The 15,062-nt window shown below is 56.1% G+C and overlaps 1 protein-coding gene across 1 annotated transcript in view; it reads left to right on the top strand.

Annotated features, from left to right (window-relative positions):
- Positions 1 to 14,469: 14,469 nt before the first annotated feature.
- The window catches only part of NOP10 (NOP10 ribonucleoprotein), a 5,192-nt gene continuing 4,599 nt past the window's right edge, over positions 14,470 to 15,062 (top strand). Inside the window, exon 1 of the mRNA XM_068129938.2 lies at positions 14,470 to 14,608. Within this exon, the coding sequence (XP_067986039.1) occupies positions 14,555 to 14,608 (54 nt within the window). The 5' untranslated portion in view covers positions 14,470 to 14,554. The remainder of the gene's footprint in view (positions 14,609 to 15,062) is intronic.

Raw genomic sequence — 15,062 nt, 5'->3', positions numbered from 1 at the left:
CGGTCTATGCCAGGGCTCGTCGCCTCGACCCTGCCAAACTCGCCGTGGCAAAGGCGGATTTCGACGCGCTGGAGCGGTTGGGCATTGTGCGGTGCTCGAACAGCGCGTGGGCCTCGCCCCTGCACATCGTACCCAAACCGGGTGGCAGATGGCGACCGTGCGGCGAGTATCGCCGCCTCAACGACGCCACCACCCCCGACCGGTACCCGATACCGCATATTCAGGACTTTTCCACCCGTTTGGCGGGGCGGGTGATCTTCTCCAAGGTCGACCTTATTTGGGGCTACCACCAGGTACCTGTCCGGCCGGCCGACGTTCCGAAGACGGCTGTAATTACACCCTTTGGCCTCTTCAAGTTCCTCTGAATGCCGTTCGGCCTGAAGAACGCGGCCCAGGCCTTCCAGCGGCTGATGGACAGTGTGCTGCGCAATCTCACCTTTCTGTTCGTCTACCTGGATGACATTCTCATCGCCAGCACTTCCCGGGCGGAGCACCTCCTTCACCTGCACATGCTTTTTGAGCGCCTCAGCCAGCACAGCCTCATCATCAACCCGGCGAAATGCCAGTTTGGCGTGGCTGCCGTCGACTTCCTGGGACACCACATCACGAAGCGCGAGGCCGTTCCGCTGCCGACCAAGGTGGAGGCCGTTAAAAGCTTCCCGTGCCCCCGCTTCATCAAGGCCCTGCAGGAGTTTTTGGGTATGGTAAACTTCTACCAGCGGTTCATGCCTCGTGCCGCCCAACTCATGCGCCCCCTGTACGAGGCCCTCAGGGGTAAGCCAGCCAAGCACGACATTGCCTGGACCGAGGAGATGGACGAGGCATTCACGGGCGCTAAGCTGGCCCTCGCCAACACAACCTTGCTGGCGCACCCGGTGCTCGACGCACCCATCGCCCTTACCACGGACGCTTCCGACTACGCGGTGGGCGCCGTACACGAGCAGTGGGTTAACGGGGCTTGGCAACCGCTGGCCTTCTTCAGCCAGCAGCTCCGCCCTAACGAGCGCAAATACAGCACGTTCGACCGCGAGCTCCTCGGCCTTTACCTGGCGGTTCGCCACTTCCGTCACCTTTTAGAGGGCCGCCCATTCACGGCGTTTGTGGACCACAAACCCATGGTTTTCACCATGGCCAAGGTCTCAGAGCCGTGGTCGGCTCGCCAGCAGCGCCACCTCTCCGCCATGTCCGAATTCACGACGGACATCCAGCACGTCGCGGGCAAGGACAATGCTGTGGCCGATTGCCTCTCCCGGTCCGTCGCGGCGCCGTCCACCTCGGCGTGGATTACGCCCGCATGGTGGCCGACCAGATCTCCGACCCCGCGGTGCAAGCCCTCCGGACAGCGGACATGGGCCTGCGGTTGTCCGACGTCCCCTTCAAGGACACAGGCACAGTTCTCCTGTGCGACGTTTCCCTGGGCCAACCTCGTCCCTTGGTGCCCGCTGGATGGCAACGGCTCGTGTTTGACGCCATCCACGGCCTTTCCCACCCGGGCCGGAAAGCGTCGCAGAAGCTTGTGGCAGCGAAATTCGTCTGGCACGGGCTCCGGAAGGACGTCCGCGACTGGGCCAACGCCTGTGTCGCCTGCCAGCATGTGAAGGTCCACCGGCACAACCAGGCCCCGTTGGCACCATTTGACGTGCCCCCGCGGCATTTCGACCATGTCATTGTGGACCTGGTGGGACCCCTTCCCTCCTCGCGGGGCTTCACCCATCTCCTCACTATGGTGGACAGGACCACCAGGTGGCCGGAGGCCGTCCCGCTGACATCAACGACGTCCGCCGACGTGGCGCAGGCCTTCATCGGCACCTGAGTCGCCCGTTTTGGCGCCCCCTCGGACATCTCCTCTAACAGAGGCCCACAGTTCACCTCTGAGCTTTGGGGCGCGGTCGCTCAGGCCTTGGGGGTCAAACTTCACCACACCACGGCCTACCACCCCCAGGCCAACGGCTTGTGCAAGAGGTTTCACCGCTCAATGAAGGCCGCTCTGACGGCCAGCCTCCAGGACGACGGTTGGGCTGACAGGCTCCCGTGGATGCTATTGGGCCTCCAGACGGCCCCTAAAGAAGACCTCCAGGCTTCTACCGCCGAGCTGGTCTACGGCCAACCACTGCGTGTGCCGGGGGAGTTCATCACCGGCCCCTGGTCCGCGGCTCGCCAACGCTCGGTCCTCCAGGAGGCCGCCAGGAGATTTTCCCCGGTGCCCACGTCTCATCATGGCTGTCCTCAACTCCATGTCCCCCCAGCTCTTCGCACAGCGGAGTACGTTTTTGTGCGCAACGACGCGCACCGGGGACCACTCCGGCCACCGTACGATGGGCCTTTTCGGGTCTTGAGGAGGGGCGACAAGTCGTTCTTCGTCGACATTGGCGGCAAACCGGACCATAACTCCGTGGACCGCCTCAAGCCGGCCCATGTGGACCTCGACCAACCTCCACGGTTGGTCCTTCCTCCACGGCGGGGCCGTCCCCCGTCGACCAAGCCCCACGTCCGACCATCCGCCGCCAAGCCGCCTCCCACCCCCACACGAATCGCCAGGGGTCGTTTCGGCCGGGTCATTAAGGCCCCCCACAAACTGACTCTCCCTGTACAAGTGAATTCTGGGGGGGGGGGGGCGCATGTAGCGGTTACCGGACACAATTCTCTTGTACCGGCCGGTGACGTAATCAACGGGCGGTCACTCGGATTGCATACCACGCCCCGTTGGGAGGCGTGGCTTACTGTTTGAATTTGAAAGATATATTGCCGCTCGGCATAGCCATTTTCAGTGCATTCGTGCCGAGCTCGGAATAAACAGCTCTGTGAAAATCAGCTCGTTGTCGCGTCCATATTGTTGGAGTTCGACATGAGAGCACAGCTCCACAAATATATAAATATAAAAATAAATATAAAATATATGTAATATATATATATATATATATATAATGTATATATATATATATATATAATATATATAAATATATATAAATATATATATAAAATATAAACAAAACAACAAATAAAAATAAAAAGTGTATAAAATGAGAAGAGTAAACTATCACCTGTCGAGGATATGGGAGTTGTGGATGCCCGCCGGCTCACTGCAATAAGGGAAGGAGTGAAGGTGGAAACATCATCTATGGTTCTATCCTTTGCCAGCCCGGCTCTGCCCCACCGCCCCCCCCCCCCAAATGTTTCTGGGTCATCAGGCTTTATCTGTTCAGGAATATTTTCCCCCTCCACTAAGATGCTACAAGTGTCAGAAGTTTGGCCACACTGCTCCGTCTTGCAGGGGTAAGCAGCATTTGCAGCAGGTGCTATGGAGACCACGATCGCGGGGATTGTACTAGTTCCAAGATGTTCTGCGCCAACTGTGGCGGGGAGCACAGCGCAGCCTATAGAGGGTGCCCTGAATTCCAGAGGGCCATCCAGATCCAACAAATAAAAACATCAGGGAAGCTGTCCGATGCAGAGGCCGTCCGCAAGGTCCCCAAGGTCAAGGCCCCTGCAAAAGGCATCATCCCGGCCCCCAGAATTGCAGTCCAGGCCCCAACTCCAACAAGATCGGTGGGAGTCCAGATCGAGAAGAGTGATCAAGAAAGCCAAACCGAGAGGTCAAGAACCAGTATGGGTATGAACTTTTCAAAACTGGGGTTTATTGGCTTCATCACGGAAGTTGTTAATTGTGCAGCCCAAGCCAAAAGAAGACCAGAGAAAATAGGCATAATCTCTGCCGCAGCCCAGAGGCATCTGGGTTGGGAGGGGATTTCCTCCAAGGAGATCAATAAGTTATTCAAGTCTGGTGATATGAGCAACTCTAGACAGTCACAGGATTCATCCATGGAGTAATGAGAATAATTCAGTGCAACGCAAGAAGTTTAGCGGCCCATGGTGACAAATTTAAAAAGTTTGTTATTGACCTAACACCCCGACCTGACATCATATTGTTACGGTCCGCGGATTAGGATGTTATTTTACCGAGCGGTGGTATTACCGCGGCCGAACAGTGCTTCCCTTGACTAAAACCCGATTCACCCCAAACTTTGGCCGTATCGCGCCGCAGCTACTCAATATGGAAACCTCTAAAGCGACCGAACGAGAATGAAGAAGAAGAAGAAGTACGGAGGAATAACAGGATTTATTAAGTATTTTCACAAGCCAAAGCAACGAGAGCAGTCAGTTATATTCAGAAAATGGAAGGAGCAGACACACAGTGAAATCATTAGCTTATCTATTCAAGCTTAATTAATAAACCCCAGGACAACATTAAAGACAGACGGACGATCACACTTACACGGGGAAATGCAGGCAGGAAGGAATGGCTTGGAGATGGGTGGCTTTTAGAGGCAAGGAAGGTTCCGCGAGCTGGGCACGGTCGGGCCAGAAGGCACCGCCGTCAAGAAGCCGAGCTTTGGTCCCAAACTGCGCGGGCGAAGTTCCTTTCTCCGTACTGCTGCCTCGTGCGCTCCTTGCGTTGCCCCGGTCCGTTTCTCCTGCAGCGCGGCACGTCTCACGGCGGCTCGGTCACACCTGCTCGTCTCCAGCGCATCTCCTGGACCCAGAACTCATCCCTCCTCTCAGCTCATCTCTTGGACCCAGAACTCATCCCTCCTCTCAGCTCATCTCTTTTTGGGAGCATCCCGCAGCGGGTTATATAGGCCCCGCCCTTCACCCTTTTCGAACCTTCCCCAAACGTTCTCTCTCCGCCCTCTCAAGCCAAACCCCTTGTTCTGGGTTGGATGAGCGGGGCCGACTTACTCCTCCCCTCTATGACGAGGTGGAGACCCGCCTTTCTTCTTTGGCGTTACCTCGTGCGTAATGGAGTCAACTGCTGCAAAGTGGACGGCAGATGAAAATGCAGCAAAGTGCAAACCTGGCACTTGGAAGCTGCCATGGGGCGTCGGAGGGCCTACTCTTATTTAATTCGGTGCAATGAAGAGTCAAACTAGTGGGAAACACATCCTTAGCCTACACAGAGAATAAGGGACTAACTATTTAAAAGGATATATCGTGTCCTGTGTGTAGGTTTATGGAATTAACTAAGAGGATGAGCTGCAACCATTCTTTACATTACGAGGGTGTTACACACAACAAAACCATACTTTTCACATTCGTTACACTTTCTCAAAATTGTTACACTTCTCAAATCCGTTACACTTCTCAAATCCGTTACAATATGTATTCAAGAAACCTGGCTCAAAAGTCCCAAGCAATTCTGGATCCCGGGTTGTACCTTCGTCCGAAAGGCTAGAGTGAGGGGGAGTGGAGGAGGTTGCAGGATTTTTGTTCAGCTCGGTATTTCCTTCGAGGAAATGGATTGTGATGCCGAACTGGAATCGATTGTAATCAGGGTTCCCGGCTCGAGGGAAGGTCTATCGATCATAAACCTATACAATCCCTGCAAATCATTGAATCTCAGTATGCTCCAGGAGGTGCTCAGAAAGTGTGAAGGGGTCGTAATCTGGTGTGGAGACTTCAATAGCCATAACTCTCTTTGGGGCTCCAATATCACAGATAAAAATGGAGAGTGCATCGAAAGCATCATTGAGGAGTTGGACTTGGTGCCGTTAAATGAAGGAAGTGGGACCTGCTTAAATCAACCCTCAGGGAAAACCTCCCCCCTTGATCTCACCTTCATCTCTTCGTCTGCAGAAGCAAGATGCAAGTGGTGGGTGCACGGGGATAATCTGGGGAGCAACCACTTTCCAGTGTTCACAAATCTATTATTTGAAAGGGACATCGAGGCCGCTGGTGGCCCTCCCTCCTGGAATTTCTCCAAGGCCGACTGGGCTTCCTTTTCACGTCAGTGCTCCGAGGGAGTGTGGGAAGATCTTGCAAGTGGGAACACTGCGGACTTCAACAGCTCTTTAGTTCAGACCATGAAGGACATCACCCGGGGAACAATCCCGACCTGCAGAAGCTCATCAGGCAGGAAAACCAAAGTGCCTTGGTGGAATGTCGAGTGCGGGATGGCCACCTGGGAAAGGAGGGAGGCTCTGAAGAAAGTGAGAAAATCCTTCAGGATGGATGATGTAATAGAGTACAAGAGGAAAAGAACCCAGGCCCAGCGGGTCATAAAACGTGCCAAGACTGCTTCTTGGCGGTGCTTCTGTTCAGCCATTAGCCCGGACTCCTCTCTTCAATCCGTTTGAAGGAAGGTGAAATCCATGAGCGGTATTAAAGATGGGGGAAGGGTCACCCTGCACTCGTTTCTCCTGATGAACCTCCTCCATGAATAATGACACGCCCAAGGCCTTGGGCAAACATTTCTCTGACTTGATTAGAGAAAACAACACCAACAAGGAGTCTAAGGTGTCCAGGATCCAGTTCCAGACCCAGCACAGAGAAATCCTCAATGACTGGTGTCCCGAAAATTCCCCTCTAAACCTGGACCTCTCCCTCTGGGAACTTAGGCAAGCAGTTTATAAATCTAGGAACAGTGCCCCTGGCCCCGATCTATTGACCTTTCATATGTTCAAGAATATGGAAGACAAGATGTTGGGCGTGTTTCTCGACCTATTTAATTGAGTTTGGTCTTTAGGAGAACTTCCCCATGAGTGGAAACACTCTATAGTTGTCCCGAACCTTAAAGCGGGCAAAAATCCCCAAAACCCATCGTCATACCACCCTATCTTCCTCATCTCGGTGGTAAGCAAATTAATGGAGAAGATGGTGAATGGTCGCCTGGTTTTCTTCCTCAAACGGAACAACCTGTTGAATGAATTCCAGAGCGGATTCCAAAGGGGCCGTTCAGCTATCGACAGCATTGTTTTATTGGCTAACGAGGCGAGAAAATCCCTCAATAATCAGGAGTCACTCCTTGGTGTTTTCCTGGATATTCACAAAGCCTACGATACAGTTTGGCAGGAAGACCTACTTTACAAGCTGCAAAATGTTTACAAAAGATGCAAATTTACAAAAAAGCTGCATCAGTGGAAAAATGTTTTGGTGGATCCGGGATTTTCTGGCCACCAGATCATTTAAAGTGAGAGTGGGGCAGACCTTCTCTTCCTACTTTCATCTGAGAGAAGGAGTCCTCCAGGGCCGCTGCATAAGCCATACACTTTTCAACATTATGATCAATGATATAGCCTCCCTCCCAGGGATCCACGGCAAGATGCTGCTGTTTGCGGACGACATAGCCTTGTGGGTCCAAAGTAAAAACTTAGCTTTTGCGTTAAGGAAACCTCAGGCTGATATTGACTTGATGGAGCTGTGGGCCCAAAAGTGGGGGTTCCAGTTCTCTGGACCCAAATCCAAGTTCGTAATTTTTTTTCCCGCAAGAGGATGGTCCAGGACACATCAATATTAATTGGTGGAGCCATCCTCAGAGCATCTTCTGAAGTGTCGTTCCTGGGTGTTGTTTTTGACAGGGGGCTTACGTGTAGCTCCCACGTTAACAAGGTGTTACGTGCTCCTCCCCAAACCCCGGTCACGGTGTACCTCCGAGCCCCGAGAGGAGTCACGGCAGAAAGATGTGTTATTCTGTGTGTCAAAGATCAATGGTGAAACCACACCAATTGTTACCAACAAACAAGTATTGTATTAAGGTCACACAAGAATAACAGTAAAATAACAATATTAATCAATTGTACAACCAATATATCATTCCTATGATGGTACCATCAGTTTCGTACAATGTAACTCACTGTGCTCCAAGTGAGCGAAAATAACATTCCCAATGTCTCTGTCCCAGCTTTAAGCCAAAGTCGATCCATGCTCCAGTGATCGTCAGAACAATGTTGTATCGAGACCAGAATCCAGCTCGGTTGACAGTCACACTGCCAAAGATGGGCAAAGGTGTCCTCAAGAGGCGACTGGGAAATCACACCTTCGGGTATGGACGTTCAACGGCTCCCAATCGGCGAACCGCAATTTTCCACCCAAAATCCACGTTACACACACACACCAGGTTAACGGCTGGATGCGTTGAAATGGTTGAAGCGAGGGGAAAAACCTGGAGCGATGCGAAATCAGGCACGAGGCAAAATGGCCAACGGTCCGTTCTCGAGACGTAACGGCACTCCAATGATTCTCTTCGGAATCAACCGCAAAACCTGTCACGCAGGTTTATCTGTCACAGCGATAACAACTCTGTCGCAGGAATCCCTTTCCCAGGAAACGCCAAAGTTCACTAGTGACCCCCGTTCGCCAGCGTTTGCTCCAGACCTCCAAGCAGCTCGGCTCCTTCTCCGACCTCACTCGCTCCGCCTCTTCTTCCTCTTCTTCTTCGTCGTCCGGTTTTCGATCCAGTTTCCGGTTTCTTTTAAAACATTATTTTTTCATACTTTTTGAAAACAGTTATCTCCAATTCACTTAAACGATAACAATAATAGTACATGGAACCAAAAATGTTACAGTGGATGAGAACCACAACAACGGAAGTGACGAATCTGTAACAAAGGTCACAGTCAAATGTGCCAAGGGCCTAAATCTAATTCGATGCTTCACTGGCACTTCCTGGGGAGCCCACCAGGGAAGTCTTTTTCTCCTGTACAAAGCCCTTATCTGCCTTAATCTGGACTATGGTAGCCAGGTTTTTTCAGACATGTCGAAAACCAACCACAGAAAACTTGAAGCCATTCAGGCTAAAGCCCCGCGTGTCTGTCTGGGCGCTTTCGTGAGTATGCCTATCTCTGCCCTTTTGGTGGAGGCCGGTGAGATGCCTCTATCCCGCCGCAGGGTAAAATTATGGGCCAAATCTATATCCTTTGGGACCAATCACACAGTCCAAGCTGTTTTTGCAGACTGTTGGGAGTATGAGGCATGGGGCAAAAATCAAAATTCCGCTCCCTTCGGGATGGCCTGTAGGTGGCATTGAGTCCGTCAATAAAGTTCCAATCTGTCCCCTGGACTCTTACTATGCCTCAAATCCACCTGTATCTATGGGGTAGAGTTGACAAGGATAACCCCTCTGCATCCTGCATCCAGGTGGATGAGTTCATCCATTCGGTTTGGAGTCAATCTCTCCACGTTTACACGGATGGTTCTAAAGTCCCTTCCCTTGGGAGAACTGTGGCGGCAATATGTATCCCTGATGTTAAGGTGACAAAGGCTAAGCGGTTATCTGATCATCTCTCCGTCTTCGCAGCGCAACTCTTTGCTATCGTATTGGCACTGAAATGGATAATCGAGTTCAACCCTCTCAGTGCCGTGAACTTTTCTGATTCCCTCTCTGCACTTAGGGCACTAGAGTCTTTACAGAGGGATGCAGATTTGACCTGGTGCTCGAAGTACTGCATCTGATCAACATAGCTAGTTGGAGAGGATCTGTCGTCAATCTGTGCTGGATCCCCGCTCATGAGGGCATCGGAGGGAACGAGGCCTGCGATGTTGCAGCCAAGTGTGCGCTCACATCCGAATATGTCACTCAAATACCTTTGGGACCGTCTGAAAAAGGTGAATGTGACCAGGGACATGATCGTCAAAAAATGGCAATCCCAGTGGGATACCACCACGAAGGGTAGCTTTTGTTTCAGGGTGAATCCAGACTTGACCCGCCCCCCATTTTCGGCTACCCCAGTTGTCCCGCAGAGAACAGGTGGCTCTCTCCAGGCTTAGACTTGGGCACTGTCGCCTTAATTCGTATCTTCACGTGATAGGGTGTCACCCTTCCGGGACTTGCGACGCCTGTAGGGAACCTGAATATTTACCTCACTTAATTATGGTATTGTGGCGGACACGAAAGCCCACTGGCGTGGTGACATCATTCCGCGCACCAAGTGGGCGGCGGCCACGCCCGAGGGGTAGGCATGGCCTCAGGATATACACAGGGCGCGCAGCCCGGAGCAGGCCAGTGCTACAGTGACCTCTTTGAATAAAGAACATTAAACTTACCGCGTTGTCTGCTTCCTCCTTGGTAGCAAGTCGCGCGCGTAGCACTGCGTGCTTCATTGGTGACCTCCGACATTCGAGTCAGCCGTCGCTGACCACCCGAAACCGCCGCAACAATGGCTACCAATGCGGTCTCCACCAAGCTCCCCGAATTCTGGGAGTCACAAGCCGAAGTTTGGTTCCTGCAGGCGGAAGCCCAGTTCCGACTTCGAGGCATCACGGTGGACGAGACCATGTACTGCCACGTGGTCGCCGCCCTCGGGCCCGGCACAGCCACCCGCGTCGTATCGGTCCTAAGGGATCCACCTGCCGACGGCAAGTACGAGGCGGTCAAGCGTCTCCTCCTCGCCACGTTCGGCCTTACGGTGGACGCATGGGCCGATCGCCTCTTGGACTTCCCCGAGATCGGGGACACGCGACCGTCGGTCCGTATGGACCATATGCTGGCGCTCATGGGCGACGAAACCCCGAACGCTCTATTCCGGGCGTTATTTCGACGCCAGCTGCCAGCACGAGTCCGCCTCGCTTTGGCTGGTTCCGCGTTAACGGAACCCCGTGCGCTCGCTGCCGAGGCCGACAAATACTACGCGGCTTTGGACACGCAGGCGAGTCTTGGCGCGGTTGCTGCTTCCGAGGCTCCCGAGGCTCCCGAGGCTTTCCCCGATGCACCGCACCTCGTGTCCGCGGCCACGCCCCGCCCACCACCACCGCCGCCGCCGCGAAGAAAACCGCAGCCTCCGACGCCGCAGCTGCCCGCCTGGTGTTTCTTCCATGCCAAGTTCGGCCACGAGGCTCGGCAGTGTCACCCGCCGTGCTCATTCGGCAGGTCGGGAAATGGGCGAGCCGGCGCTCGGTGGCAACGGTGAGCGTCGGCAATTCAAACAGCCTTCTGTACATAACGGACACCTTGTCCGGGCGCCGTTACCAGTGCGACACGGGGGCGCAGGTGAGTGTCGTTCCTGCCGGTACGTCCGACAAGCACACCGCGGGCCGAGGTCCCGCGCTGCTTGCGGCCAATGGTACATCTATACGCACGTACGGAAAATGCTGTCTCTCTCTGCGGTTCGGAGGGCAGGTTTTCTGTTGGTCGTTCGTTACGGCCGACATGCCCATGGCACTGCTCGTCGCGGACATCTTATGTGCTAATGGATTACTGGTCGATGTAAAGCGCAGAAGGCTTGTCCAGGCTGAGACGTTCAGCTCGCTCGCGTGCGCGCTGCCCGCCTCGTTGAGCAGCTCACAGAGCGGCTCACCGAGCGGCTCGCCGAGCGGCTTGCTGAGCGGTTCCGTTCCGGCCAGGTTCATCTGTACGCTTCCGGCAGCGGACAAATTCGCCCGCCTCCTCGCGGGTTTTCCCGGCCCTCACGCGGCCCACCTTCTCGGCGGGGACTGTCAAGCACGGGGTGGAACATCACATCCCCACCGCCGGGCCACCGGTCTACGCCCGGGCACACCGCCTCGAGCCGACGAAGCTCGCCGTAGCTAAAGCGGAGTTCGCTACGCTGGAGCGGCTCGGCATCGTGCGGCGCTCCGAGAGCACGTGAGCGTCCCCGCTCCACATCGTGCCCAAGCCCGGCGGGGGATGGCGACCATGCGGGGACTACCGGCGCCTCAACGACGCCACCACCCCCGACCGCTACCCCGTCCCCCACATCCAGGACTTCTCCGCCCGGTTGGCGGGGATGTCCTTCTTTTCAAAGGTGGACCTCGTACGCGGCTACCATCAGGTCCCTGTCAGGCTGGAGGACATCCCGAAGACGGCTGTCATCACGCCATTCGGGCTTTTCGGATGCCCTTCGGTTTGAAAAATGCGGCTCAGGTGTTCCAGCGCCTCATGGACAGCGTCTTGCGCCGCTTGGATTTTTTGTATGTCTACCTGCACGACATCCTCGTCGCCAGCGCGTCCCGCGAAGAGCACCTTCGTCACCTCCGCACGCTCTTCGAACGTCTGGGCCAGCACGGCCTGATCGTGAACCCCGCCAAGTGCCGGTTCGGTGTCGCTGAAATCGACTTTTTGGGGCACCGCGTCACCAGGCACGGGGCTGTCCCCCTACCGGCCAAGGTGGAGGCGGTGAAGGGGTTTCCGCGCCCCCGCACGATCAAGGGGCTCCAGGAGTTCCTGGGCATGGTAAACTTTTACCATCGGTTCCTGCCCCGCATCGCCCAGCTCCTGCGCCCCTTACACGAGGCCCTTCGAGGGAAGCCGGGCAAAGGTGACGTTACCTGGACCGAGCAGATGGACGCGGGGTTCTCGGGCGCGAAGCTCGCCTTGGCCAACGCCACCATGCTCGTGCACCCGGCACCCGATGCACCGATCGCCCTCACCACCGACGCCTCGGACTACACGGTGGGCGCGGTGCACGAGCAATGGGTGCGTGGTGCTTGGCAACCGCTGGCGTTCTTCAGCCGGCAGCTTCGCCCGCCCGAACGCCGTTACAGTACCTTCGACCGCGAGTTGCTTGGGCTTCACCTGGTGGGCAGGCACTTCCGCCATCTGCTCGAGGGCCGTGCGTTCACGGCCTTCGTCGACCACAAGCCGCTGGTTTTCGCGATGGGCAAGGTCGCCGAGCCGTGGTCGGCCCGGCAACAGCGTCACCTCGCGGCCGTGTCCGAGTACACGACGGACATCCGACACGTCTTGGGAAAGGACAACCCGGTGGCCGACTGCCTTTCCCGGGCCGTCGCCCACGCAGTCCACCTTGGCATCGACTATGCCCGGATGGCGGCGGACCAGGCAGCCGACCCCGGGGTCCAGGCCTTGCGGACCGCCGTCACGGGCCTCCGCGTCACTGAGGTGCCCTTCGACGGTGCGGGCACGGCCCTCGTTTGCGACGTCTCCCTCGGGCGGCCTCGCCCCATCGTGCCCGCAGGCTGGCAGTGCCAGGTTTTTGACGCCATCCACGGCCTGTCCCACCCGGGCACAATGGCCTCCCAGAGGTTGGTCGCCGACAAGTTTGTCTGGCATGGCCTCCGGAAGGCCGTCCGCGGCTGGACCAGGATGTGCCTCACGTGCCAGCGTGAAGGTGCACCGGCATACCCAGGCCCCATTGGCCCCGTTTATGGTGCCGGCACGTAGGTTCGACCACGTGCACGTGGACCTGGTGGGACCTCTGCCCCCCTCGCGGGGTTTCACCCATGTCCTTACCATGGTGGACCGCACCACCCGGTGGCCGGAGGCTGTGCCTTTGTCGGCGACGACGGCGGCAGACGTCGCGCAGGCGTTCATCGCCACCTGGGTTGCCCAGTTCGGCGCCCCCTCGGACATCTCGTCCGACCGTGGCCCCCAGTTCACCTCGGAGCTCTGGGCCGCGGTCGCGCGGGGGCTCGGGGTCCAGCAGCACCGAACCATGGCCTACCACCCCCAGGCCAACGGCCTGTGCGAGCGGTTCTACCGCTCGTTGAAGGCCGCGCTCCGGGCCACCCTCCGCGACGGCGGCTGGGTCGACAGGCTCCCCTGGGTCCTGCTGGGCCTCCGGACGGCACCCAAGGAGGACCTGCGCGCATCCGCGGTGGAGTTGGTATTTGGACAACCGCTGCGGGTGCCGGGCGAGTTCCTCCCCGACCCCACGGCACCTTGGTCCGCGGCGCAGGAGCGTTCTGCGCTGCAGGAGACCGCCGGGAGGTTCGCCCGGGTGCCGACGGCGCACCACGGGCACCCTCCTACACACGTCGCCCCGGAGCTTCGCACCGCGGAGTACGTCTTCGTCCGGCACGACACCCACCGGACACAACTGCGGCCCCCGTACGACGGGCCTTTCCGCGTGCTGGAGACCGGGGTGAAACATTTCACCCTGGACATCGGCGGCACTCCTGACCGGGTCTCCATAGACCGCCTCAAGCCGGCCCACCTCGACGTGGACCACCCACCGCCGGTGGCTCGGCCCCCGCTTCGGGGCCGCCCCCCTGCGGGCGGACCCCCGGCACCGCCCAGCACCGCAGGCACGCCGCCCCCCGGTCCGGCACCCATCCCAGGTACAGCCGGGGGCATCCCACCTGGCATCCCTGCACCCCGGACGGTCGCCAGAGGGCGCTTCGGCCGGGTCATCCGTTTGCCCCGCAAACTGGCCCTCCAGGTGCGCGGGAATTTTGGGGGGGCGCGTGTGGCGGGCACGAAAGCCCACTGGCGTGGTGACATCATTCCGCGCACCAAGTGGGCGGCGGCCACGCCCGAGGGGTAGGCGTGGCCTCAGGATATACACCGGGTGCGCAGCCCGGAGCAGGCCAGTGCTACAGTGACCTCTTTGAATAAAGAACATTAAACTTACCGCGTTGTCCGCTTCCTCCTTGGTAGCAAGTCGCGCGCGTAGCACCGCGTGCTTCAGTATAGTATATCGCCTACATGACGGACCTACATGACGTTGCTCCTATTTAAAATCGTTAGAGAGGAGGGGTCGGTGGGTCTGACCTGCCCGTCATTTTTGGTCATTTAAACCAGAAGCATCCTCATTTGTGCAAGGCGGTCCTAAACTTTGTGAAACCGTGTGGGTCCTAAAGACCGAAATGCTATATAGTTTTATGGATATCCCATAGGCCTCCTTTTCAATATATTTTCTTTTCAGCACAGTTTGTTCAGGCGCGTGGCGTGTATAGAGCCTCACGGCTCTGAAAACGCCATTAAACTCAAAGAAGATCACCCGTGAAAAAGGAAACGGAAATGGAATTATGCAACGGAAGTCAGCGAAGTCTCGTGCGTGAGGGCGTGTTCCCGTGTTGTCTAATTGTCTTTGGCCATTGCTCAACTATGTTCCTCCAATATTACTTGAGCGAGACTGGCGAACGTGTGTACACGTTTAAGGTTTGTTATTACTCTCTTTGAATGTATACTTAGGCTTTGTTTTATAAAATCCTTTTGAAATAGAAAATATTTGTATAAATAGTTTAATTTCGATGCCCTTACAAGGAACTTTTACGCAGAATGAGGCCGTTACTAACGGCGTTAGGCCATGAAAGCCTGCGCTGATATCACTGGTTTATGGTTGTTCGTCCGTGCTTTGTTTTTAAAACCTTGAGCTTTATAATTAATTATCAGTTTTTTATTAATTCCGTTTTACTGATGATTTGGGTCATGCGATTCGTAGTTATAAATATAGGTTTGATGAAGGAGAGGGGAGCAGGAGGTCTGAGGTGGGGTGGGCAGGAGGACGGAGAGGGGCGGTGAGCAGGAGGACGGAGAGGGGCGGTGAGCGGGAGGACGGAGAGGGGCGGTGAGCGGGAGGACGGAGAGGGGCGGTGAGCGGGAGGACGGAGAG

This window comes from Myxine glutinosa, chromosome 11 (assembly GCF_964187855.1).
Source record: "Myxine glutinosa chromosome 11, kmMyxGlut1.1, whole genome shotgun sequence".
Lineage (NCBI taxonomy): Eukaryota > Metazoa > Chordata > Myxini > Myxiniformes > Myxinidae > Myxine > Myxine glutinosa.
The sequence above is the reverse complement of the archived record's forward strand: the minus strand, read 5'-3'. Positions and strand labels throughout refer to the sequence as shown.